Source organism: Plectropomus leopardus, chromosome 21 (assembly GCF_008729295.1).
Source record: "Plectropomus leopardus isolate mb chromosome 21, YSFRI_Pleo_2.0, whole genome shotgun sequence".
Classification (NCBI taxonomy): Eukaryota; Metazoa; Chordata; class Actinopteri; order Perciformes; family Serranidae; genus Plectropomus; species Plectropomus leopardus.
In genome coordinates, this window is record NC_056483.1 from 1,725,057 (window position 1) to 1,752,617 (window position 27,561).

Sequence of the window (27,561 nt, forward strand, 5' to 3'; positions counted from 1 at the left end):
CAACTCGATTTCCAGGCAGGTACTCAGATTTGGTAAATTTATGTGTTACTGATTGAAGAAATTATTTGAAGTTGGTTAAAGGTTGACTTTTTTCTGTGAAGTTTACTTTATTCCATGATGTTATTGCGTAGCCACATGTGGCAGTGAATACTGCGTACTGTAAACACTTGCAGTAGCGTGCTGTGCCTGAGATTTTTGCTCACATTTTTTACATATTTTTACCTTATTATTTGAAAATTTGATCACTTTTGATTTGGACATTATAAATATAACATAAAATCAGGGAAAGCATAATATCTATAGGTCCCCTCCAGGGATCCGTAGTTCCATTGTCAAAAATCACGGCTTCACACTTGATCCAAGTCTCTCTTATGACTCATATTTTGAGAAAAAAAAACACATGATCCTCTCTTGGAGTTAATATGAAGGATGCTGTAAGCTTTGCAGATCATCTTGTTTTGTTGCGTGTTGGTTACATCAGATAGGACACACTGAGACAGCTAAATTGAGTTATATCATTCCAAAAATCTGTTTGCAGCAGGTGCTTGGTTGGGTTTCTTTGTGTTTTGTTTTTGTTGCAGTGATTTATCAGATTGGCTTGGTTAAAATGTCCTTCAGTAAGATGTAATTCTGCAGCTAAGCTGATGTTGTTCTCATCTCCCCAAGGTTGGTGCAATGAAAGAGACTGTGCATACAGAAATTGACAATGCAACTTTTTATTCCTCATCTATCCTATGTATTTGTTTTATTTATCCGTGTTGATTAAATATAATGATTTCAGCATTCTGTAAGCTAAAACAAGAGATCATTAGATTTTATCCCCATTAAACACCAACATGTTCACTTCAGATTCAGACAAGATTTCTGTGTCTGTAGTTTCTGACTAAATGCACATTAAACCTGCTGATGGTGAACTATCACAGCACTCCAGACCCTGAAACCAGAAAATGGTTTTGCGGGTGCAGTGTTTTCAGTGAATAGAAAGATATCTGGCAGCCAAACCACCACACATGGGTCACCAAAACAAACGCTCTGGGTTAAAAGGACCTCCACTGACTTATCTCCTGCACTCTAATAGTGCTGTCGGACTCCTGATGCAGTTTAAAAAAAAAAAGAAGATAGATATTGCTGCAGCTGAACAATATCTGAGCTATTGCTATTATCTTTTTTATTCCATGCATTCTTCTTCCTTGTGAAATCCTTGTGCCTACATTGCAGTTAATGCATCTCATTTTCCTGCTGTTACAGCACTTTTGTCCTCTGTATGAATTGTTATAGCTTTTTTTTTCTTTCTCGACGTTTCTATTTACTGTTCCCTGCCAGGGGACTAAGGGAATTAGCAGTCCAGCATATTTACATTTGTATTTTATACTGACATCTTTTAATATGCTGTGTCCCTATTTAATTGAATTGAATTGAATTGAATTGAATTGAATAAGAAAAGTAAATAAATTAACAAAACAATAGGATAGTAAAAGCAAGAAAATGACCTGGAAAATTGCTTAAAAATATAATAATTCTCTAAAAATAATTTTAAATATATTTTGATTATTAGAAATATCTTTTTCTGGACAATTTCCCCGAACTTTAAAAACAAAATAATTTCCTAAATCTACTGATTTCTTGCAATTTGCAGGATATTTATTGCCAAGTTGCTCATTGCCTTTTCTCCCATGTTTTCAAGGGGAAATCAAACCAATTAGCAGAATTAGTTAAAACGTTTAAACACTTCCAAAAGATGTCTCAACGCAGCACAAGAAAAGCAATGTCAATCCAGGTTTCGAAGAGTTAAAATGTACTTTGGTGTGGCTCTGCACAGCTGACAATGCTAATAACAAACAGAGGCAGAAAAACGGTGTTGTTTGAACACAGCAAGCTTACAGATGGTCAGAGAGGACAGGTGACATATGCTGCAGGAGTGATCTGAGAACTTTCCCTTTTTCTCTGTGAAACTTCGTCTTTGTTGCTTTGAATCAGAGCTGCGTCCTCTGTGAAAGAAGCAACCTCCAAACTTTTCAAAGCTTCCTTTTCATGCTCACATTTGGATACTGAATCATGTTTTGTCACAGGGAAAGAAAGAAAGAAAGAAAAAAAAGATTTCTTTACTGAATTCACTCAATCCCGTCATCAGCCTCCATTCGGTCCCTTTAGTCCAATCTGTTGTCGAGGGAGCTTAACCTCCCTGTAAGGAATAGAGATTGGATTTGTCAGCTCTCATTTTATAAAAAATCCACCAGAATCATCCCACTGATGTTGACCACTTTCAGAAGTAGGTGGTTCCTCCCACTAAACCTACACTTTAAACCCACTCACCTGTAGGAGGATTCAATGACTCAGAGCTGCAGTAGAAATTTAAAGTTTGAAACAAGAAGAAGAAAGGGTCGCCCCCTTGGCTCCTGCGCCATAAAAATGTCATCTAACTGTATATGCTTTGGCATAAATAACAATTATACATTTTTGAGTAGATAAAGAAGTGGTTAGTAAAAAGGTACAATGTGTAGGATTTAGTGGGATACATTGGCAGAAATTGAATACTTAAAAAGTATGTTTTTTTTACTGTAAAATCACCTGAAAGTTGGAATGAGCAGTTTATATCTACATAAGGAGCAGGTCCTTGTTTATGGAGCTTGTCGTGTTTAACTGCCATGTTTGTACGAGCTTTATTGTTATGCTTTTTTATGCTAAGGACACCTCTGTGAATCATTCAGCTCTTTGTAAAAAACTCCTGAAGTATTTAAGAAAAAAGGTAAGGTTTGTAGTTTTAAATGACCTGCTCCGTTTGTTTTGGAGAGGGAGCAGCATCTGGACATAGTACCATAAAAGTTTCAGCTGGTTGCAGTCTGCAATCCTCATCACTAGCTGCCACTAAATCCTACACACTGCACACTTTAATGCAATTTTCTCAAACTTTTAATAGGAATTATTTTTTGCACATTGGGTTTTAACGAAGTCAGACAAAAGGGAATCCATTTTAAAGAAATCAATTGGTTAATTTTGCAAGTATTGTTTCTGTTCCAACATGTATATATGAGATTTAGTATGAGGACATAAACAGATCTTTTTGGTGTGAAAGAAGGTTACATCGGTTTATAAGTTCTCTTATTATTAATGCTCAGATTTGCAGCTCAGATCAAGGGCAAATAAAATAAAGTGCAGCTTGAAAAACACATGCTGAATGCGTCATTGTGGCTCAAAAATTAGCTTTTGGAATGAATGTTTGTTTGTAACAACCTTTGAAAGGTGAAAATGTCACAGAGTTAACAGAGGGCTTTTTCCAGCTCGCTTTTAGCAGGAGTCATTTTACCGTATTTTCTGTTTTTTAATGATCTTTCCCTCTTTTGTACTCGGATTTTAAACAGCCGCTGTGTCTTTTGCTGTTGGCTATTTTGACCCTCTTTCATCTGTTTGCATGACACCGCACATTTTTTCTCACCTACGTTTTTCCTAATGGTTTTACGTGTCACACCTGTTGCACATTTAATTCTGTGGTTTTATCAATCTTAAACACTGATGACTACAAACAAAAAAAAAAGACAAGAAGGAGATATGAATGATGGGTAATGTATGTGGTTAAGTAGCTCCTGAAAGTTAAAAGGAAAATGCTCTCAAATTAATTTAAAACAGCATTATGTCCTTGACAGAAAGATGCCAACAAGTTTGGCAAACAGACATAACAAACTCTTGATCTCAGTCTACACTAATTTCTGGCGGCATTTAACCAGAAGCTTTTTTGGGCAACTAAGGTAATCACACATAATCTCAGCATCAACGGGCGCCTCGGTACTTTAGCTGGGAACATCAGAGTAAACTGCCTGACCCTTATTTTTCTATGAAACTCATTTCCTCTTCCCAGCACTCCCATGAAATGCATCATCTTTCGCTAGATGAAAAGTGTGTGTTCCAATCTCTGCATGCTACCTTTGGTAATTATGGGTTTCCATGTGTGCGCAGGCTCTGCACTGCACAGCAAGTGGGATGATAAATGCCAAACTGCTAAGGAGCATGTTCCTTAAGAAAATGACATTATCTTCTACAGCCAAAAAAGAACAGACTCTCTCTGGTTTCTGTCAACATCTGCATTAATACTTTTTTTTCTCTCTTGAACCAAACCATGTTGTCTCCATGAAAAACAAGAGTTATGATGATCGTCTGAAAACTCAAAATTGCCGTTATTCTTTAATATTTGCCAATAATGCATGAACTGTGACATTAGTCAGGATTTTTGAGTAGTTTTATTCCTCTTTAGGCATGAAAACCAAAAACAACATTTTGTTTGTTTTTTGAAATACATTTTACACATGGATTCAGGTATAAATATGCATTTATCAATTTCAGCGTTTAAAAATGTATTTATCCAATTAACTAAAAATATTTATATTTGTATTTTTTTTTTCAAAAACATGGTGAGAAGGCAATGGGCGACTCACCCAGACATGGCCCTCAAATTAACAAAACAAATATTTTAAAAAAGTTGGAAGAAAATTACCTGAAAATAAGAAAAAAAAAAAACCTAAAAAGTGTTGAAAAATATATGTATTCATTTGATATATTTTCTTCTTATTAAAAAAATATAATATTTTTGTGAAATGATATTAAATATAAAAATTATGTACTTTTTCACCCCTACATTTTAAAGAGAAATCACGAAAGAAAAATGTGTATTTAAGTTTTAAAGGGTTAGACTAATATGTTCATATATTTTAAGATATTTTAATACTAGTCAGTGCAATGCAGAAGTGTTGTACCTGACTCTTGTCTCCCCTGCTTCTCATATTTTGAAATTTTGCATTTCTTTTCTCGGAGTATAGTTTCGCCAGCTAGTGAACAAAAAAAATCCCTTTATGTAAATTTAAATAAGCACTTTGAGTGTTCATCCCAGAAAAAAAACATATTGTAATATAAAGAGTGAAATATTATCCATAAAGTACGAACAAAGGTCATTTTTTTCAAAGGTCATACAGATGAGCTTCCGTCTATATACTTAAATGTGTTTAGCGAGATGCAACTCGCTTCTTTAAACAATTCTAAAAACACAAGGAATTGGTGTTTTTTTTAAATCCAGAAATGTAACTCTTCAGATATATTCAAATAGATTTTTTGTGTCCGTATTACATTTTCACTCACCCTTGAGACATCCTGAGTGAGTCATTTTGGTCTGTGTGGTACTTTCATACTGTCAGCAGGACACTATTGAACAAAATCAGCAAGAGTTAATGGATTTTTTTCTTCCAGTGAACATAAGTGGCATCTATGAAAGGCCATTTTTTTGGGGGGGGGGGGGAGGTAAACAAAAAGCAGCCTTTATTTTATTATTTCATTTTGATTACAGAATGTTTTGAAAATCATCAGTGTCTTATCAAACAAATCATATGAACAAGGGACCAACATTTTAAAAAAAGAGTTTTCAAAACAAACCTGTGAGCAGAAAACTATATCTGTCTTATTTTTACCACAGTTCATAAACAGCCCAAATGCTGCAAAACCTTCGGCTGTGCCCAGTTTGTGCATTTACCCCAGCAGTCAGTTTGGCAGCAATCATTGTCAGAGGCTTCATTTTCACTCCCATGCACTTTTCTAAATTTTGAGCCCAGATAATTCACTGCTTTCCACCACGCTGCTCAAGCTTTTACCCTCACTTTCATTTGTTCCCCTGCAGGCAGCTCACGTCTGTCTTCCCAGAGAAGTTAAATAAGTAAAGAAACGGCTGTGTGGGTTTTAGTATTCTTTATAAAATAATACAGTCTGGGTTCTGCTGTAGAAACCCATAATGACTCAGGAGTTAGTACCATGAAGCTGAATCAGCATAAGGAGGGGATGACTCTGATTAAGTTATTTTAATGAAGCTAATACATCACTGTCACTTTGCTTTGAGTAAAATGCTCATTTTCAAGCCTGTTTCTGAATCTGTTATTCTAATGACCTGCACCCTTAGCAGCAACAATATTGGAAATATGGAAAGTTATTGATTAAATAATTTGTTTAAAAAAGATTACCGTCGATTTTAGACGCTAAACCTCATAGCATAAGTGTTCTACTCAAGTATGTGAGGTGTGTATATATATACACACATTAAAATGAATACTTAAAATTTTATTTATTAGATATTTTTTTGGGAAAATACACTTAGTAAGTCTTATTCCTTGAGATTACATGTTTAAAAGAAAGGTTCACCCTTTGAAACCTGAGCTAATTGGTTTGATTTCTTTAAAAAAAAAACATGGACAGAAGGCAATTAGCAATGAAGGAAGAAATGAACCAAAAATTAGAAAGAAATTAGTAAAAAAAAAAAAAAAACATGAAAATTACCTGTTTTTTTTTTTTTTTTTAAAATTGAGAATTAAAAAGAAAGTTAAAAAAAGATAAGATAATTTTAAATGTGTTTTATTATTATTATTATTATATTATTATTATTATCATTATTATTATTATTAGTAGTAGTAGTATTTTTTTTAGCAAATTCTATATAGTTTTTACCCTTGCTTTTTCTTTTTTCCCTAGCTTTAAAAAAAAAAAAAAAAAACTTTTTCAAATGTACCAATTTCTTGCAATTTGTGAAACATTTAATACCGAGTTACTTATTGCCCTTTCCCATGTTTTTTTTTTTTTTTAAATTATATATTTTTTTCACCAGATTGCTCAGATTCAATCATTTAAATATGTTTGACAGGCTCATATAGTTGAGCATAAATGTCTTAGGAGACATTCTTCTGCGGTGTGGACACACATCCCGCCGTGCCACATCTTCTTCCGTTGAGTTTAATGGCAGTTGGCATCCAGCAGTTCACATTCGCGCCATCTGCTGGAGTGTGTTTTGCCCCGTCTTTCCGGCATTACCATGGCATGCGTGTAAAGGCCCAAAATATTCCTGAATGTAGTGCCTGTGTGAAAAATGCCTGAATGGTTATCCCAGTCATTAACCAGAAACTTATGTTTTAAAGAGGCTTAACACTCAGCAAAAAAAGTGAAGAAGCCCATTTTCCAAAATGTTGTACAAATGATTTAAGGCCATAGCAGGAATATTGCGTATGCATGTGAATGAAGTATTCTGGATCCTTCTGCAAAAAAAAAAAAAAAAAAAGGAAAAACAGCAGAGAGATGCAGTGTCTGGCAAACACATTAAGCCTTTAAGCTTTTGGCCACACATGAATCCACTTATTTGTTTGTGTGAGAGGGAGAAAAACTGTCTCTCTGTGTGCATTAACATCAGGGAGCGTGGGCGTCAACACTCCAACAAATTATCACAAACATCGTGTATGTTAAATTACACAAAAGTGCAGAAAAAACAGCTTGAGAACCCAGAGCCACGTTTCATGATTTCTCTTTGCGCCGCTGTGATCCGGCCTCGTCCTTGTTCTTCTTCATTGAAAAGTGTTAGAAAAGCATATGACTCAGTACTTCAGAAAAGCATTCCTTATTTTTTCATTGTACGACTGACTCAGCGAAGTACACTTGAAAGTAATTTAATCTGAATGATTCAGTAATCTTCAGTGTTACCTATGGTGTTAACTGAGATGCTGCTGTTACCTACATTTGGTATATTATTTGTCCACTGTGTGCTTTAGTGCATTAAGTGGCTCTAGATTCTCATTTCAGCAGTGTTTGCATTGACCTTTTTCAGGCCACTTTCATAAAAAAGAGCCCTACAGCGCTGATATCACAGAGGATACGCTGATATACTTCTTGTATGCCTGTTTTGCATTTGAATGGTGTTTTATAAGACTTTGGTCCTTCAAACACTGAGAGTATGTTGATGCTATAGCCGCAGGTGTTTCCAGTCGCCTCTCTTTCAGCGCTGCTAGATTTGTGCTGAATGTAGAACAGAGGCGGCGTGTGGCTGCTAATCCTGTGCCTCTAAACCAAACCATATATGTGCTTTTGCTGCCCAAACTTAACCACATGAAGCGTAATCTCACCATGTGCTTTTGTTGACATCACAGTAGTGGCCTCACAGAACATTAAGAGCAGACGCAAAATGCTCAATTATGCAACCTTTGTTTTTATCTTTTTCTTTTTTATGAATGATGACATAACTCTGCAGCCAATATGCAACCAGTTTTTATACCCCTCATAAACTTAAGTGAATTATAAACCTATATAACTCCGTTACGAGTCATCCACATGTCAGATTCATAGTTTAATCTATGAATTAATCCTTTGAAACTTGAGCAAACTGGTTTATTTTCTTTCTTTTCTTCTTATGAAAACATGGGAAAAAGGAAAAGAGCGATGAAAAACAGAAATTAGTTAAAAAAAAAGTTTTAGTTTTAAAAAATACAAGGCAAATAAGATTAGATTTTTAAAATATATTTTTTTTATTATTATTTTAAATATGGATTTATGATAATTGCAAATATAGTTTTCCCTAGCTTTAAAATAAATCACCAGGTGTTTAAACAAAGGTGAGTTAACCCTTTGAAACCTAAGCAAAATGGTTTTATTTCTTTCTTTTCATCTCAAAAATACATGAGGAAGGCAAGTAGCAGTGAAGGAAGAAATGACCCAGAAATCCCTACAGAAAGGACATTGGGCCCAAAATTATGATAATTTTTTAAAATGTTAAATATGCAATTATTATAATTAGTATTAGCATTTTTTCCCTTTTTTTTTTTTAATAAGATTTTCTAAATCCACTAACTTCTTGCAGTTTGTGGTATTCTCTTATCAATTGCTTTTTGGTCAGCAATCAAAGGTTTAAATACTTGTGAAAGTTTTCTGAAAGCAGCATGAGGAAAGTGATGTCGCTCCAGGTTTTAAGGGGTTAAATCCCCTGTTTTCATTGATACGTGTTGTCTCAGAGCCCCTCAGCCCTCCCTCGGGTTCATCGCTCTCCACTTCTCCAGTGTCATTCAAAAAAAAAAAAAAAAGGAAATTACGCAACTTCTCTTCACTCCTTTGTGCTGAAATGAATCTTTATCAGGGAGGATGTATTTTCATGCTCAACAGCTGTCGACTTGTTTGTCAGCTCAAGAAGAAAATGCTGTCCGCCTTTTGTTCTGTGCAAGGTCAACACTCTCTGCTTTTTGTGCGAATTCTCTTTTCATTCGGTCCTCGCTGGTTGTTGGATCCTGTGAGCTCGTTAATCTGGATGTGACACTTTGCCCCACACAATTGGTGTCAATTAAATGTGACATTTAGTAAATGTAACTTTTCAGCTCCTGGAAACAGGTGGATGATATTTAATAAACAGACATATGCGCTGTAAATGACTGAGAGCAGAGAGGAGTTTATGTGCTGAGGATGCAGTGCATAATAAGGTTTATAACTGATATCCAACCAGCCCGTCCGTGTTTCGGCTTTATTAATATTTAAAAACACATGTAGGGTCATCGGATTTCCCTTGAGAAAGAAAAATCACCTCCTTCCACATTTCTTTTTCCTTTTTTTTCAAAGAATAGAAGGCAACACTGCAGCGAAGGCAGGGAATATTAATGCTCCTCTAACCTGAAGTGAATCGTAATGAAGTTCTGCTGACCAACAGACATGTCAGACGACAACCAAGAAGCCTGGTGAGACACGTCATCTCTGCCATGAGCTCTCTGTGAATGAAAAGAAGGAATTTATATTTCTGTGATGGCTGAAACAAACCGCAGATGGTGGCGCGGCATGTGAAATGCACTGGCGAGTCAAAGACGCATGGCATGTGTTTGGTGCTGAGGGGACCGGCCGTCAGCATACAGAGTGCTCGGCTCAGTTCACATGGGGCGGCTGATGGATTAAAGGGACAACTCACCCAGAAATACAGTTTTCATGTCGGTTTTTTAAGGGATAGTTCAGGATTTTTGAAGTGGGGCTCAAACAGACCGAGTGCAACCCCACAGGGGCTGATATCAAAACGTATTTCAGCCAATTTGAAAAGGTGCAAAAAATTAAAGAGTTAGTTTAAGCGGATGCTAAATTAGCAGTACCTCGCCTTCACACAGCCTTTTCCTTTGGCACTACATTTTTATCCGCCGCTGGTCAGCTGTTTGGCTCAGAAAGTGCTGTTATGCAATCCGACTGAAACTAAACTTCAAGTTGAAAACCCTGAATACAGCATCCACTTGGTCAGATATTGTTTTTTTTTTTCATTACAAATTTATGGTGATTTTTTCAAAGAAAAAATATAGGAAATATATATATATATATATATATGTGTATATATATATATATATATATATATATATATAACATTTTCAAAAACAATTATGGTGATTTTTAAAGAAAGCTTAGCGTCGGTTTGTTTGGGTTTTTTTTTTTTAAAAAAAAAACATTTTAAACAACATAGTTTTGTAATTTTTTTCATTTTAAAAATTTTTCACAATTTTTTTCTTCAAGGATTTTTGGATATTTTTTTTCTCTAAAATCTTAGTGATTTCTGTTTTCTTTAAATATCTTTGATGAATTTTAAAGTAAAAAATTTGGTGATTTATTTCTTTAACAAATGTTGGTGATTTTTTTCTTTATTATTTATATTTTTGATGATTTTAAAAGAGAAATAAAATAGCAGATACTACATTTTCAGTTCATTTTGATATCAGCCCCTCTATCCAGCATGGTAAAGCTGCGATGCGGGGTGCACCCCGTCTGTTTCTACAAACCGGGGGCACAAACTGTCATTGATTTATGGCCAAATTTTGTGAAACTGTTGCACATGTTTGGAAGTAGTAGTGTCCCATTGAGTAATTGATGACCAGCTTCTAAATCTCTTCTAAATAGTATGATTTTAGTTCTTCATGATGTGTGAGATTAAACTAAATGTCTTTGATTTGGACAGACTGTTAGACCAAAAAAAAAAGAAAAAAAAGAAAACTGATGCTGTTTTGTTGGGCACTGGAAATTTTGATTTAACAACTCTGACATTTTTTAAACTCAAAAGTAAATTATTAAGAATCCATTATAAAAATAATTGTGAGTCGCGCCCCTGGTCAGAGTTGCAGTTAATCCCAAAGGTGTTGGATGAGATTTGTGGTCAAGACACTCTGAAAATTATTAATTTACATCCCTGGTTTTGAGTATGGAGGCATAATCACATTTAAACTGTAAATTATGTTCTTAACAAAAATGTTGCCACGCTGTTGAAAATCACAGTGTTTTCTAGATTATCACTGCACTTTAATTTGATAGAAACCCACAAAATCCTCAGACCAAATGCAGAAGATAAAGCTTATGTGGTTATTAAGGTCCACTTACATACAGCCACATAGTGTGACTAACACTCTAATAAGCAATCTCGGATGTTTTTTCCCAAGCCGGGTGATTAGTGGTCTGAGCAGAATAATGTCTCCGAGCAAAACTGTGTGGGCTTCTGCACTTTGACCTTGTTCCTCCACACAGATTCATCCTTCAGGAATTCAGTGCAGAGCCTCACATGGGGGTCGTGCCATTGCTGCCACACACAGGTTAACAAGCAGGCTGTGAGTGATGTATTCAGGCAAACACCTCCTGAGGCAGGGTCAGATCAATACGGAGCAGAATATTTTCCCCAGTCAGAGACATACAAGTTTCATGGATTGAGGCCAAAGTGTTTCCCGGGTTCTTAATGAATGCAGTTTCAGCCCAAAGAAATGAGCGCACTATGTTAGATTTGTGGTGATGACGACTCATTCATAAATGAAGTAATGTGATTTGTTTCCATGGTAATGTTGGTCTGATTCATACTCATCGTTTTATTTCATTTCTTACACGAAACTCTGCTGCCCTCTAGTGGAAAAATGGTAGTATTACATAGTTAGAGTTTATGTGTTATATTTCAGTATTGATCCTTTGAAACCTGAGTCAACACCTGTTTTTTGTGCTGCATTTACACGCCTATCACAAGCTGTTTAACCCTTTAAAACATAAACAAGATTGTTTAGTTTTTTTTTTTAATCAGGAGGAAAAGCAGTGAGCACTTTGGCAAGGATTGTCCCACAAATTGCAAGAAATTAGTTAAAAGTGACAAGGGGATATTAAAAAAAAAATGGTAAAACCATTCCAGAAAACTGTATTCATAGAGTAGCCCTTAGGGACTGCATTTTTGGTCGTCTTTTCTTTTGTTTTTTTTTGTTGATAATTTTGGCTGTGTTCATGCATATGGTATATATTTTGGCAAGGTTGTGTATTTTTGTTTAATCTGTCAATTCCCAGCTCAGCTCCTACAGTGAGTAAAAATACACTGCCTAAACAAAACTGTTACTTTCATACTGTTAAGTACAAAAAATGCACCACCATCAAAGCATAAACATATGCACGGCATTATTTCTGGGTGTCATTCTGGGCTTTTGACTTGGAATTTGAATTGTCATTTTTCATTGACATATCCCAGGTTGTAATAGGGGAAAAACAACAACTGTAGTTCATTTAAATAATTATTCTTTTTTATGTTTTTTTAAATTAAAAAACATAGTGGCATCATGAAAAAAATCTGGCATTTAAAGGGCTGAAATTCTGTAAATTAATGACAATTTGATGTTTATGATTCTGACTGATGTTGATTAAAAATGTACTCAATGAAATTAGATAATTAATACTATTAATGTAGTGGAGTATGAGTGGTATGAGCATGTGTGTTTGACACTGCACAAAAAATAATAATGTTTAAAAACCAGTGATATCATTGACATATCCCAGGCTGCAATAATAATAATGAAATGTACTTCACGTTCAGTATATTGAAACAGCTTTATTTTTAATCTAAAAACATAGTAGCGTCATGAAAAAAATGGCATTTCAAAGGTTTCAATTCTGAAAATTAATGATTATTTAATATTTGATTAAAGAAATCTACTCAATAAAAGTATAAAATAATATTAATGTGTAATATCTTTTATATTTTGATTTTGTAAGGCGCATTTTGTACGCAGAGCGATAAGAGTGTGTATGATATTAAATCGGGCCCTTTGTTTCAGTCCGGACGAAACGCTTCAAAAATGACTGCACTGCACGGCTCTGAACTACACCGCTCTCTGATTGGTCAAAGACCGCAGTGCTGAACGGCGATTGGTCCATTCGTGTCCCTCTCTAAAACCATTCCGACCTGAAACGTAGTCCCTCCGAAAGCGTGCACCCAAACAAATCCCTCAACGTCTTGCACATTTTCACAAAATTATTCGCGTTAAAGACGATTTACGTCGGTGTAAATGCACTTTTTTGAGCCAGAAATGAAGTCGGAATAACACGCTTCTCTCGCTAAGTGCCCCTCGTCCTCTGAAGGTAATTTCCTCCGCTGATTTGTTGTGATTATGTGCTAGCAGGTGGCTTGCTAACTTGTCACCACCGGGTGTGCAGTGGAGCTTTAACCTAAAGGCTGCAGCTGTTTTTAGCTAAAAACGACATTAATGTCGACCCAAAGTGACTTATTTCTCTTCTAAGTGTAACATTTAGTAAGTTACTTTCCTTCCTTTTATGCATGTTTCGGAAAATCGTTTGCTAACGCCAGCTAGCAAACGATGCTAGCGTTAAGTCGCGGTGCATATAAACAAAAGGGCGTTCATCCGTTTATGATAAAGTGCGACAGTTACACGGAAACTTTAAACTAAAGACTGACGATGTCATTAAGTTCATTTGTTGTGTGTCATTTTCCGAGTTGTGTCACTCATATGAAGTTATCATTTGCAGCAAACACTTTAACATTTTAGAGACTGTACTTTATTTATTATAGTATGTGGTAGAGATAACAATATTTCAGCGGTTTTTCCCCCGATAACGATTTCAAAACACAAATTAATATGTTGTTAATTTCAAGAAGCAAGCACATTTTATTTATATAGCTCTTACATAGATGCCAGTTACAGGGTGCTTGAAAAACAAAACAAAAAATAAAATATACATGATATATGAGAAAATATACAGTGAGAGCAGATACAATTGTGACAAGTGTTTTAAATATCAACATAAACAACAGTTTGCCCCTAAATATTCAATAAGATTGTATATTTCTATGTATGTATGAATTAATCTATCTGTGTATGTATGTGTGTATATATATATATATATATATTTGTGTAAACAACAACAGTAATTCAGAGTGAGGATCAGATTCTGTAGGTAAATATTACAACAAAATAAAAAGTACATGTCTAAACAATTTTACTTTTTTATTGATATGCTAAATTAATTACACTTGGCATCATAGGCTAAGCAAATTCATTAGTATAGCACGATTTAGACACACAGAGTACTTTATAGTGGCATAGAAATGCATTCAATGTAAAACTATTTTAATCTAGGTGCGTTTAATTTCATATTCGGATCAATTTAATGTTTTTAACTTAATTATTTTGTCATCTCCACAGTCATGTCTTTCCATCAGGATCGGGGGAGTCCCCGAGGAGGAATGCCCCCCGGGCAGCACGGCTCCCCTCAGAACTACCGACCCACCAACCTGAGGCCGCCACCTCCCCAGCCTCCTGTTCCCCCGTACCACTACGATCCTCAGACTCCTCCCACTTCCAGCTACCATGGAAACTACATGCCTCCACACTCTGACTTCATGCAGTACCCTCCGCCAGCACCGTCCCAGCCTCCCAGTTCTCTTAACCAGTGCCCAGTGCGCCCACCGTTCCCCAAGCCCCCCGTCCGGCAGGGCTTCCCTGAACCACCGCCTAATTTCCCACCTCCTCCCCTTCCCAGCTCCACAGGTGGTCCCACATCAGGGTCCCAGGTGTCTGCTCAGAATCCTTACCACCCTTACATGATGCCTCCTGTGCCCCCACCTCCATTACCACACCCACCCATGCCGCCCCCCATAGCTTCTCAGTCTATGAGCTACCACCCTCCGTACTCCATGAACTACCCCCACCCTCCTCACCCTCCTTTCCCTCCTCCTACCTTCAACCCAGGCTACACTCAGAGCCCCAGCTCTTTCAAACCGAATCACAACTTCAGGCACGGCGGGCAGTACAAGTACGAGAAGCCCATGGACAGCAGGAGGTCTCCAGAGAGAGGCTATCGCCACGATGACCACCGGCAGAAGGGCTATGGCTACAGCAGCCATAGTGATAGGCATAAAATGGAATTTCCTGGAGAGAGGAAGGACCGCGGGAGGAGTCCAGACAGGCGCGGCCGGCCAGAGGGAGGACGGTACAGGTCAGACTATGACAGAGGCCGGACTCCTCCCAGACACAGGAGCAGGGATCGAAGCAGGTAACTAAACAGCAGTTATGCTCTTAAATGGGTTTAACCCTTAGGGACTGTTTTTTGAGGATTCTGGCTGTGTTCGTGCATATGGCATACATTTTGGCAAAATTGTGTAATTTTGTCTTGAAATTTCCAGCTCTGCTCCTACAATAAGTCTAAAATACACGGTGAAAGCAAAATTGTTACATTTACTCTGCAAAAAAATCACCATTGAAACCCATCCAAACTACAATTTTTGATCCGATCAAAGCATAAAAACATGCGCTGTGTTATTTGTGGCTGTCATTCTGGGCTTTTGCCTTGGAAGTTGTCATTTTACTATTTTCCATCAGATGAGGTAATTTTTACCACATTTGACATATGGAGAAAATACATGCTATTTCCACCAGGTGCACTGTTACAATCACTGTTGCTGCAAATCCTTGACTTATCCCAGACTGTGATAATAGAAGAAATTTACTTTGCATGTAGTATATTGAAAATCATTCTTTTTTCTTTCATCTAAAAACATAGTGGTTTCATGACAAAAATCTGGCATTTAAAGGGTTAAAATTCTGAAAATTAGTGAATATTTGATATTTATGATTAGGACTGATGTTGATTAAAAAAATAACTCAGTAAAACTAGAAAATCATATTAATGTATAATATTGTTAATGCTTGATTTTGAAAAGTTTGTTTCTGTGCGCTGAGCGATCTGAGTGTATGTAATATTAAATCAGGCTTTAAGGGTTAATCTGTAAAATGATTTTTCTCACTGCCTCGTGTGTGTTTGTTCACAGGGAGAGGTATCGTCACAGAGAGAGTCGGAGGTCCCAGTCGCCCGACAGGCACAGAAAGAGGCCTCGGAGGTACACATGCAGTCCATTATTAGTCTTTAAAGAACTTCTGTTACGCCCACAAACTGTTCGAGATTACTTTCTGGCTTTGGTTCATGTTGCAGCCTTTTCAAATCTTCAGTGTCTTTGTTAGTTTAAAGAAAATAATCATACACTCATGAATTAAGTGCAAGGAAATCAAAAATAGACACTTTGAGGAGAAAAGCAAAGCCTTCACATTGTTTTGATTTGAGCAAGATCCAATTACGATCACAACATTTTCGTCATAAAACTTCTGTGGCAAATAAATGTGGCTTTACTTTTTTACTATAAACTTTTGTTTGTTTTTCTTTTTTTTACTAGCATGAATAAAGTGTGTAGGCTTTACATTTTTACTATATGTGCCTTTTTTTTGGCTTGTTTTCAATTTAATTTTTGTTGTTACTTACATGAATTATGTGGGTAGGCTTTACTTTTAACTACTTGTGACTTAGTTATTGTTTTTTAATTTTTAATTTTTAGTGTTCAGGCGTTACCTATTTTCTTTATGATTTGAGACTTTGTGTTTTGTTTGTTTAGTTTTGTGATTTTACTTAAATCATTACTTTATTTACATTCGTGTTTTTAAGTCCATTTAGTATGAAATTAACAATCTCTATCTCTGCATCACAGTTAAATGATATAGAAATCACTTTAAAATTGAAATTTGAAATTAACATTTTTAAAACATCATGCACCTGTTTGTGATTACAGCTTTATTTTTCTCCTCTAGGCACGATTAAAAAAAAAACCCCTTTACAATCTTTTTTACAGACTGACTTGTGCTGTCAGCGACTATTAATTTTACTGTGACGTGTAAAACCAGCAGAGCTCGCCTTTAATGACTGTATCTCACATTTCATTTAGCGATTTAAGCTGCCTCAGGTGTCATCACGCGACCTTAACTTGACCCCTCGGTGACAAAATAACTCGCGGTCCTAACCTCCATCTCGGCTCAATGCGATAATTGGTTTTCATCCTCTTTTTTTTGTTAATCTCTGCTTTGCAGTCGGTCCACAAGCAGAGACAGGAAACGCGGTCGCTGGGAAGAGGAGAGGGACAGAAGGTCGGAGAGCTCCTCGGGCCCGAGCAGAGAGCGCAGCTACTCCTCCTCCGTCAGGAGCAGAGACTCTGAGGAGGCCTTCGCCGACAGAGAGCGGGAGCGAGAGCGGGAACGGGAGCGGGACAGAGAGAAGGAGAAGGAGAAAGAGAAGGGGGACGATGAGAAGGAGGAAGAAGAGCTGCTGAAACCTGCGTGGATCCGCTGCACACACGCCGAGAACCATTACTCCAATGACCCCATGGACCAAGTGGTAAGTGTTTTTTCTTAATTTTATCTCTTCAGCTGCTGATTGTTGTGATATCTAATTGTTATTGCATCATTTTGCAAGAGTCCATAGCCATAAAAATCTCCTGGTCTGCAGTTTGTTTGATTAAACAGGAGAATGACTTCTTTTAATTCATTGCATTTAACAAAGTGCCCATTAATGCCAAGCACAGACTTGTTTGATTCTGTTTTATCCGTCTGACCGCGAAAGGAAACTTTCCTAATCTTCTGTCTGCCATTTTATCAATTTTGTCTTTGATGGTGCTGTTAAAGAGTTGGATAAGCTGCTCTCCAATGTGGTTTCTTTTTAAACCTTTCAGTTAATCGCCAGCACTCAAAGGAAGCCTCAGTCTCCGTTTGCGAATCATCACCTGCCCTCTCAGATTTTTTTCTGATGTCTTTGGATCTTTTGGATAACACTTTCTCCTTTTTCTCCCCTAAAACTCTGACTTTTCCCAAATGGCTGTCTTCAAGTTAAACGTTTTGTCCGACTCCTGACATGTTCAATGAAACCAAAGTGACGATAAAAGACAGTGGGGACACTACCTGTGGGGCTTATTATATCCACATTAATGATGATTATCTAGCAAAAACTTCATCGTGTTAATATTTTGTAATAAGAAGCAGCACCTGTAGTTTACCCGACTATATGGTCACATTATCAGTGTTGAGGTATTTGGTCAAAAATGTTGTGATGTTTGATTTTCTTCATGTCGCCCAGCCGTAACAGTCAGGTGTTTTATTTAAATGTGTTCAGGGAGACTCCACCGTGGTGGGGACCAGTAAACTGCGGGACCTGTATGAGCGCTTTGAGGAGGAGCTGGGGAGGAGACAGGAGAGAGCAAAGGCCGCTCGACCGAAATGGGACCCGCCCAAGACCAAACTGGACGAAGATCCAGGTGGGTAATCCTGCATAAATGAATTATAATTGAAATACCTTTTTGATATGTGAAAAGAAATGACATAGGTTTGAAAAAGTGGTATTTTTAATCCAGAAAGAAAACTTAGTTTTTCTCAGATGCCTCCAAACTGAGTGAAGAATCCAACAAAGGTGCACGTTCTTCATGAATTGAAGTAAATGGGGACCATGTTTCACAGCAAAGCTACATCAAAATGGTTGTCTAATCTTGTTTTTTTGTTTTTTTTGGTGCATTTTTTATTGTTAAGCACTTTTAGCTGAATTCCTTGTATAAAAGTGTCTATAAATAGAGTTTATCATTGAAACATCTGTTTACAAACTCACACAAATTTATGCAGGAGCATTCTTGGAGTAAGCATCTCGACTATCTTTTCGTTGGTGTTCTTCTCCCAGTTTTTCTTTTTAAAGCTTTATTTTATCCATTTTTTACTATAATTTATTTATTTTTTGTTATTACGGCTTTAATTACTTATTGGGGTTTGTTTGAGGTGTATGGGTGGGGTGTTAATATTAGGTGGTGTTTTGTTTCTCTGTTCTACCACATCATTAAAAGCGTTTGGAGGGAACATATTTGTACTTTGTATTTGATATTTGTGCAATACTGATTCCTAATAAAAAAAAATTCAACAAAACGTCTCATTTATCCAGTCCTATGCTCCATACTTCACAAAAAGAATCGTTTTCAGTGAAACCTTTCCATTTAAAACACCATGCAGGTGCACTAACTCCTCTGTGCCTGAGCCTGTTTATCCAGAACTGTTGTGTTCTGTGAAAAAGGCCCGTGTTTGGGAAGTACTGAGCGTACGACTGAATAAACGAGACTTGTATCAGACTGCACGATATGTGTGAAAGTTTGTCATTTAACGTTTTGATAAAGTTTTGCTGCTGTTAAATGAGGCTCCCATTTACTTCAGTTAACCCTTTAAAACCTGGAGCGACCTGCTGCTTTCAGACACCTTTTGCAAGTATTTAAAATCTTTAAACTGGTGTGATTTCTCTAAAAAAAATTGGAAAAAAGGCAATGAGCAACATGGTAAGAAATGTTCCACAAATTGCAAGCAATTAGTCGATCTAGAAAAATATATTTTTTTAAAAGCTAGAGGAAAATATCTAAAAAGAAAAAAATGTGGAAAAAATATATAGTTCTAATGATCAGAATTATGTATATAAATTATATAACAGAAGTATTATATTCATAAGCACCATTTCCAAGGCTTGTTTGCCTTTTTTTACTTTTTTTATTTCTAATTTTCAGGTAATTTTCTTATGCCTTTTACTATTTTTTTGTTAATTTTTGGGATTTTGTCTTTTATTGCTCATTGCCTTCTTCCTTTGTTTTTGGAAAAAATGAAGCCAATTTGCTCACGTTTCAAAGGGTTAATCAAGAATGTTAGCCATTTTTTGCATTCTTCCTTCTACATTGAGGTATGAAAGAAAAACTATTTTCATTAAAACAAGTCATTGATAAACAAATGAACATTTTATGGGCAAAGTATTCTTTTAAGTCAGTGCGAATCATAGCTATGAATACCATGTTAAGTAACCTGCATTACTTTGGCTCTGATTTTGCACCATGACAACGTCTTATAGCGTAAGAAGTCAGTGGTTTATTCCTCAAGTCAACTTTTATCTGCTTTTTCTTGTGTTCTTGTTACTTTTGTTTGCATGCAAGTTGTTCTGCTGAAGTGCAACAGCTAAATAACAATGAGTGTAAACAGTTAATACATCTGTTGGCAATCTTTGGTAATTGATATGCATGCAAACTTGCTGTCTTCTCAGCAGTGCATTAGACTGAGGCAGAGATTAAGTTCAGTGTTTATGATGTTATCTGCAGGGCTGTCAGCCTGATTGTCTCTTTCAGCACTGCAATAATATAAATCTCGCTCAGGGAGATCTAATTTGCTCAACATGTTGCTCCGGGCACCGACTTCACAATCAAGTGCTCGAGTTAAAGCGCTGATAAGAATTGAAGACTTTGCTTAGCTAAGAACCACAAACTGTTCAGCTGACTGGTAATTATAATCCTCATTTTGGGTTCTTTTTATTAAGGGAATGTGACAAAGTGTGAGAGAATAAAGAAAACATGAGTGCCAGATGTCAGTGTTGGCAACTGTGCTGCTCTTTTAATCCCATAGATACTTTTAATTCTGCTTCTGGCTTGATAAGTAGAAACTGTAATGAAGTGGAGTATTTTCTCAATGAATTAAACATGTTGAAATCACGCTAAAATATATTTGTTTTCTTAAAGAAACATTAACATTATACAAATGAGGTAACCGCTGTATCACCAGCATTGTGTCGGGTTGGCAGATTTAGAGTGCGCGCTGTTTGAAAGATTTTGAAGGATTGCTTTGCCGAGACTTTATGTTGCAAAATAATTTTTTTTTTGAGAGCGCAGCTGAGGCGGAGAGCTTAACAACTGAAAATCGCTCCGGCTCAGCGAATGATCTTTCACTTGTCAGCCCGGTGACGTTCTAATGATTAAAGACCTTTTTGCACTTTGGTTTCAGATGACAGCAGCAGTGACTCAGACTGTGAGTCAGATGGGGAAGAAAGCACCTGCTCCAGCAGCTCTGACTCAGAGGTTTTTGATGTCATCGCCGAGATCAAGAGGAAGAAAGCGCACCCCGACCGCCTGCACGAGGAGCTGTGGTACAACGACCCCGGGCAGGTTGGTCTCTCTCTTTTGTGAAAAAAAACCCCCAACAAATTCTGCATTCACCTCCTTTGTTTCATCGTCTACATAAATCTCCTGTAATTCCATAAAAGTCTCACAAATTATTAAAAAAAACAATTAATTTATGGCAGTAACAGGCAAACAGCAGCCTGTGGGCCAAATCTGGTCCTTGGGCAAAAACATTTGGCCCCCTGACAACATCCTCACTTTTAGAGCATGCTAGCTGACTTTTTTATCACGTCAGGATTAAAGAAATAAAGATTTAGTTGAGTTACATTATTAAAAACTTACTTGAAAACTTACCAAAGTTGTTTGTTTTTATTTCAGAGGATGAGGAAAATTTAATTTTAAGCACCAGTTTGCACGGACTGCATTAAAGCAGATTTTCTGTTTCTATTTAAAGTTTCTTTCGGTGGTTGGCGTCCAACTGGATTTCTTTACCGAATGATTTGAAGTGTTGTAAAAATATTTGATTATATGAAGCTGTTGAAAAAAATTTGAAGCTTGTTGAAGGTGACTTACGGTGGATGGCTCGATATATATATATATATTTGACACATTGCTCAATTGCTCAATTCAAATATATGAAGTCGCAGAGGGATGTACCTCTGCCCCCCTGTGTATGCCATGTCTCCATAATGTAGATACACATCATGAAGTTGTAGTTTGTCAAGTATTTTTCCACCTTTAATGCATGTGCCACAATATTTGTTTGAGAGAATGAAGTTCAGGCTCCTCCGACTGAGGTTTTGAAATCTTTTAGCAAATATTGAAAATCACTTGCTTCGGTAGACGAGGCATTTTGGCTTCTGATAGCTGATTATATCACTGGAAAAGTGTTAGAAGATTATTGAGTTCCCCTTTTAAAGAATGAATTTCTGATGTTGGGACCTGGCTGTCAATAAAGCCTTTTTTTCCCGAGTTTACCTCACATCGCCCAGACACTATCACATTGGACAATTTTAAACTCAAAAACTCCAGCGAAGAAAGAAAGGTCAGGAGTGTGCAGTTTTGAGATTTAAAATGTTCTGCAGCCTCTGTGTTATACGCCGCAAGTGAAGCAGTTGTGTCTGATTTACGTATTTTCTTTCTGTCCAGATGAATGATGGTCCCCTGTGTAAGTGCAGTGCCAAGGCCAGACGTACAGGGATCCGCCACAGCATCTACCCGGGGGAGGAGGTATGACACGCCGTGAATAAATCACCCTTTCATAACCTTGAAGCTGTGCCACAGAGGGGCAAGGACATTATTCTAGTCAGCTTAAATGTATTCTCTGTACACTGACCGGTTTCCATTGTATTAAAGGGACAATAAGTGAGATTTTATCATCCCAAAGAACAAAATGATGATATTACATGGACATTGCTGTAGGAACTTGACAGGGGAGCTGATCTATACCAGTGACTCATTGATTATTTTGCCAGGCGCTGAGATTTCTGGTTTTCATGATTCGCTCTCTGGCCTTTTGCTGTTGTGGAACAAGAACTCCCACATCGATGCATCTTCAGCCGAGCAGTTAAAGCGTTTAAGCAACAAAGAACAGCTATTTCACTCTCAGAGTATTTATCCTAGGTTTGATATTACTCCTTTATTAAACAGTTTACACTGAAAGAAGGCCTATTATGCCTAATTTCCAGGTTCATACTTGTATTCTGGGTTTCTACTTGAATATGTTTACATATTTTACTGCTCAAAAACACATCTTCCTCAAACTGTCTGTGTTTACCCATTGATTATTGACTAAAATTATTAACAAAAGCTTCTAAACAAATGGTTAGCTTTGTGCAACATGTAGCAATGTGTGATATGAAATGTAAACACTTTCAGTAGTGTGCCTGGAGAAGATGACCATATTAATATCCATCAGTATTTGATGCCAGTTTGTCTTAAAAGTAAAAAAACGTTGGCCACCTTTAACATGAGCATCCACTAAACCTGGATTACTGAATACGTGTGTTGACCCACGGTTAAGTGTTTTACATGGAGGTAAATTAATGTCAGCCTCCACACAAATGCTGGTTAACATTGGCTACATCACAGTTTTACTCACCAGCCACTCTTGCAGTCATTTAGGTGTTATTTGAAGGTCATTTGATATCTTAAGAGATCTGTTTGGGTGGCAAATGAAAAGGGCGCGCCCCGTTGTCCGTCGATTAGCTCACTAATTGCTTGTTGCGATCTTGACTGACCTGGAAATTGTTAGTCAGTTAATTGTTTTTCACGGGTTTATACAGTAAATTGGAAATGTGACTGTGTTCATTAGGTGGATGGCAATTAAGGTTTTAGTCATCAGGCGTTGGTGGAAATTATAGGTCAGGTCTCTTGTATCACAGTAATTTTCACGATTATGAGTTGGTTTCAGAAATTCTTCAGTTTTGCAAAACTGGTTTTTGTATGACTTTAATCTGTGTAGGAACAATAATACTTCAATTTATTACAAAAATAAATAAATATTGGAACTAAGAGCTTTCAAAAAATATATTTACTATTGTTATGATTATTATTATTATTATTATTGATATTATTATTTTACATTTTTTTTTATTAATTTACAGTTTGAAACAACCAGCAATAATGCGTAGTGACAAGCAAAACATATTGTACATAAGGGAAAGAAAAATAAATTAATTTGAAAATTAAAATACATGAAACGCTTGGATATTATAACATACTGTGTCTTGTGGAAAAAAAGGAAAGAAAGTATATGTGCATGTCATATGCATAGCAAAACGTAGTTTCTCATTTACATTGAAGGTGTAGTGAAGGAAGACCCTCGACCTTTGGTCAACTGAAAAATGTCTTTAGTTGGGGACAATCCAAAGAAAAGAAAAAGGGACAATTTGGGGGTCAAGTGGACAAAAAAAAAAAATTCCATACATTGTTTGCATCTGGTAAATTTGCCAATTTTTAAAAAAAATTTTAATACGAGTATAAGCTACGTCATTCACTAAGTTTTTGTGGTTTTTTTCAGCCTGTCAAAGAGTGCCGACCAATGAACAACAATGCAGGAAAACTGTTTCACTACAGGATCACTGTGTCTCCACCCACTAACTTCCTGGTATGTCTCTTTTCTCCATTGTATTTTTGTGCTTTCTTTTGCTGGTATTGTATTGCAGTGCTTGAGTACAGTGTCATGATTCTGTACCTGTTTAATGCATTTTTATACAGTGTCATGGCAGTAATCGTGTATATATTCACAGCACGATGCCTAAGCTGCTGTGTGTCTAAGTGGTGCTGCTGTTCTCTGTTTCAGACTGACAGGCCGACGGTGATCGAGTATGATGACCATGAGTACCTGTTTGAAGGCTTCTCACTTTTCTCCCACACACCTCTCACTAACGTAAGCCTTGTTAACTGTATAGGCGATATGCCATGAATTTTACACTGCAAATGTTTGACAGTGTATGTCACCGTATAGCCATTTCTCCCTGTTGTCCCTGTTTTTTAAATATTAATGGCGTCCTTTATTATTTATTTCCGTGGAATCTGCAGTTCTTTTTCCTATTGTATTTTGGGGGGCAGGTGTCACACTGAGTTTTCTTGGTGATTTTATTAGAAAGTGTGCTGTTGAACCTCACAAAGGTGAAACAAAGTTTACAGGGTTGCTTACAACTCTTCCTGCTCCTCATCTCCAGAGAGACTTATACAGATGCGTGCACTGTACACAATATGACTGACGACGGCGCTTCAGATACTTTTTTTTTGTATGTGCACCAAAATTTATTGCACCTAAAACATCTTCCAGCACCATTTGGTGTATTTGTCCTTTTTTTCTCTGCATTTTTGTCAGAGCTAGACTGCCAACTTTTTAGTGTAGTTTGGAGTGAGATAGTAAAATTATTTCAATATGACACTGCCATAGTTACTCTGAACATTTCCAAAAAACCTATAAAGGATTTTTTTTTCATAACAGTTCAAGTATGTGGAAATAATTAATGTTGTAGTGCAACATTGAACTTTTTAATTAACTAATTAATTGATTTTATCGGCGATCATTAAAATAAAATGATAATCCGTTGTTACAAGTGCGTTTTCAAATCTTGATGACCAGAATAAAAACACCAAACATGCAGCGCTCAGAGCAGAATAGATGCTCAGTGCCTCGTTATGCTGCTGTCGTTTGTAGCAGAGAGTAAGTTTGCTTAAATGCTGCCGCATCAGGTCCAGAAGAATCACATCCTAAGTGCAGTTTTTTTTTTAGAAATGTTGATTTGTTACCAAAGTTTCTGTTCTCATGACATCCTTTCTCTACACTATACTCACAGTCTGCACTGTCCACATATGATCCCGTCCTCCGACTCGTCTGTTGCGGCGGCACATATAATTTAGGTCAGCGCTTGAATGAAAAATCCCCTCATCCTTTTAACTTTACTCTCTTCAAAAATAACTTCAAATTGGCTTTTGGCTCGGGGTCAGCTTCTTTGTTGCCTGGACAAAGTGCTCCTCTCTCACTGCGCCAACCTTGTCGCAGATTCCTCTCCCTCACTTTCTCAAGGCCCGGTCAAACATTAAGAGAGGTCGTGATTGAAAAGGACCCTCTCTTCCTGCAGCCATTTGAGCCGCGGGCCTGACTTTTATGCTAAGGAGGCGGTTTTAAAAAGGGAGTGAGAAGTCGATCGGGGACCGCCAAACCCCATTTCTTGAAAATTTGTTCAAAGCGTGAATATTTGGGTGTCTTGATACACACGTGGGCTCGTGTCCATCAGTGTCTATATTTGTCCTGCATGTTTGAATAATAAAGTACTTGGTCAATATCCGTCGAGCTTGAAAAGAGCCCGAGGATTAGGCATGATTTGAACTGGATAATTTAAGCGGGCCTTGTTAAAAGCTGGGGTAAACGCTTCATGGCGGTGTGGGGATTAGGGACCTCGGAGCGTGGTGATATTAGCCCCCTGCTAGTTAGCTGCCGGGATGGGCAAGAATGAATGTGACTCCCAGGTTAATCTCTTAAAATGGACCCCCGCGCTCTAACAACAAAGACCGTGTAACTAGGGAGATTAAACAAAGAGGAGCAGGCTTATCTATTTAGCGAGATTTGAGTTACTTAATTTTCAAGAGTCAGGTGCACGCTGGTGTGTGTGCAGAGGCATGTGATTTATGGCGGTGAGTGTTTTTTAAATTGGCCAAAGGTTGTGCGTGTTTATACGCATTACAGCGTGGTTTCTGGAGCGTGCATTCTTTTTCTTAACGCGGTTTTTCGGGCGAGCTCCACAGCGGCAGAGATGAGGTTTTAATGAGTTTCCTTGAAAAGCTGCAACCTCTGCCTAACGCCATGGTAATGAGTCGGCCCGTCCTTTCTTCTTCTCGTCCTCTGTTCCTTTCATCATCACAGATTCCATTGTGCCGTGTGATCCGCTTCAACATAGATTACACCATTCACTTCATAGAGGAGATGACACCGGAGGTCAGTAAAACCCCACTTTATCTCGCCAGCTCTTTCTCACCCCTTTTGTTTTTATCTCAAACGGCTGAGTCTGAGCACAGCTGAGCCACACGTAACCCTCGCACCTCAGTGCCTGGGTGAGCGGAGGTGCTAATCCTTCCAGAAGAGGGAAAAGAGATTCTTTTTAACCTGCAGAGCTTGATTACATCGATAAGGTGGCTTAGGTGATAAAGTTAAAGAAGTGGATTTACTTATCAGTCATATCTACATTAATGTTCTCTTTACGGCAGTGTGCTTTTACTGTGTGCTCACTGTCTCGCTCCTGTTTCCAGAACTACTGCGTCCGAGGCCTGGAGCTGTTCGCCTCCTACTTGTTCCAGGACATTCTTGAGCTGTATGACTGGAACCTGACAGGTATTCATTCAATCAATCTTTATTTAGTCTCTGGATCATTGACAGCAAGCTCTCCTTTACAATGACGTCACACAAAAATAACAAGTAAACGTGCAACAACCAAAAGAGTAATGAAATTATCTGACTGCTTAAAAGCAACAGTACACTAGGGGCTGGAGGTATATCAAATACACTCTATGTATTGCAGCTTGTTCCACTTGCGATATATAAAATGACTATATTGAAAACATTGAGTATAAATTCTGAAGTCGTTTTTATAAGCCACTGGCATTTTGGTTCTCCTGCTCTCACAGACACACACACAAAACAGGACTTTTGCAGAGCTACTTATTGAAGGTAAACTTGCTAGTCCCACCGCCCTCTTACATGCTCGTGCAGGTGTCACAAGTTTGACATTTGCTTTGATTGTGAACTGTTTAAGTTGTCAAAATGGGAAAAAAATGGCTTTTCACGCTGCAGTGTTCCAGTTATCACTTATTTAATGCACCAATGTAGTAGTGATATTTAGAGCGACACAGTTCTGTGACCAATCATGTCATATGACCAATCACAAGATCAATATGTTTCAAAATACATGTCAATAAATAATTACATAGTCACATACAAAATACATAAGAACAATGACGATGACAGTGATAGTTTTATTTATATAATTAAATATATGTTATATATTTTAATTCAAACATTTTAATTTTCTTCAGAAATACTTTGAAATGTAGATTTTTTACATAGCAAAGTCTGTAAATGTTTGTTTCTTGAAGTTCTGCAACACAGGATTCTACACTTAGATGGGAGTTGTAGTCCATTTGTGCCAAACAAGAAAAAACACAAAAGAAAAACTCCTTTTTCACATTTAGTATTCCAATTTAATGCATCTGTTTGCGTCATA

The 27,561-nt window shown here is 37.2% G+C and overlaps 2 protein-coding genes across 4 annotated transcripts in view; one reads left to right on the forward strand and one right to left on the reverse strand.

Annotated features, from left to right (window-relative positions):
- Positions 1-27,561, reverse strand: part of LOC121960680 (cadherin-20-like) — a 656,497-nt gene that overhangs the window by 264,669 nt on the left and 364,267 nt on the right. The gene's annotated exons all lie outside the window — the stretch shown is intronic.
- The window catches only part of drosha (drosha ribonuclease III), a 139,765-nt gene that overhangs the window by 10,487 nt on the left and 101,717 nt on the right, over positions 1-27,561 (forward strand). The window contains exons 1-11 of one of the 3 annotated variants that reach the window (XM_042510485.1): positions 13,004-13,170; positions 14,253-15,102; positions 15,878-15,946; positions 16,962-17,265; positions 18,037-18,178; positions 20,709-20,869; positions 21,974-22,054; positions 23,847-23,933; positions 24,129-24,215; positions 26,208-26,279; positions 26,591-26,672. In XM_042510485.1, coding sequence (XP_042366419.1) covers positions 14,255-15,102; positions 15,878-15,946; positions 16,962-17,265; positions 18,037-18,178; positions 20,709-20,869; positions 21,974-22,054; positions 23,847-23,933; positions 24,129-24,215; positions 26,208-26,279; positions 26,591-26,672 — 1,933 coding nt within the window. In that variant the 5' untranslated portion in view covers positions 13,004-13,170; positions 14,253-14,254. Of the gene's footprint in view, positions 1-13,003; positions 13,171-14,252; positions 15,103-15,877; positions 15,947-16,961; positions 17,266-18,036; positions 18,179-20,708; positions 20,870-21,973; positions 22,055-23,846; positions 23,934-24,128; positions 24,216-26,207; positions 26,280-26,590; positions 26,673-27,561 lie in introns of those variants that run through there. The other 2 variants (XM_042510487.1, XM_042510488.1) reach the window with 2 other exon arrangements.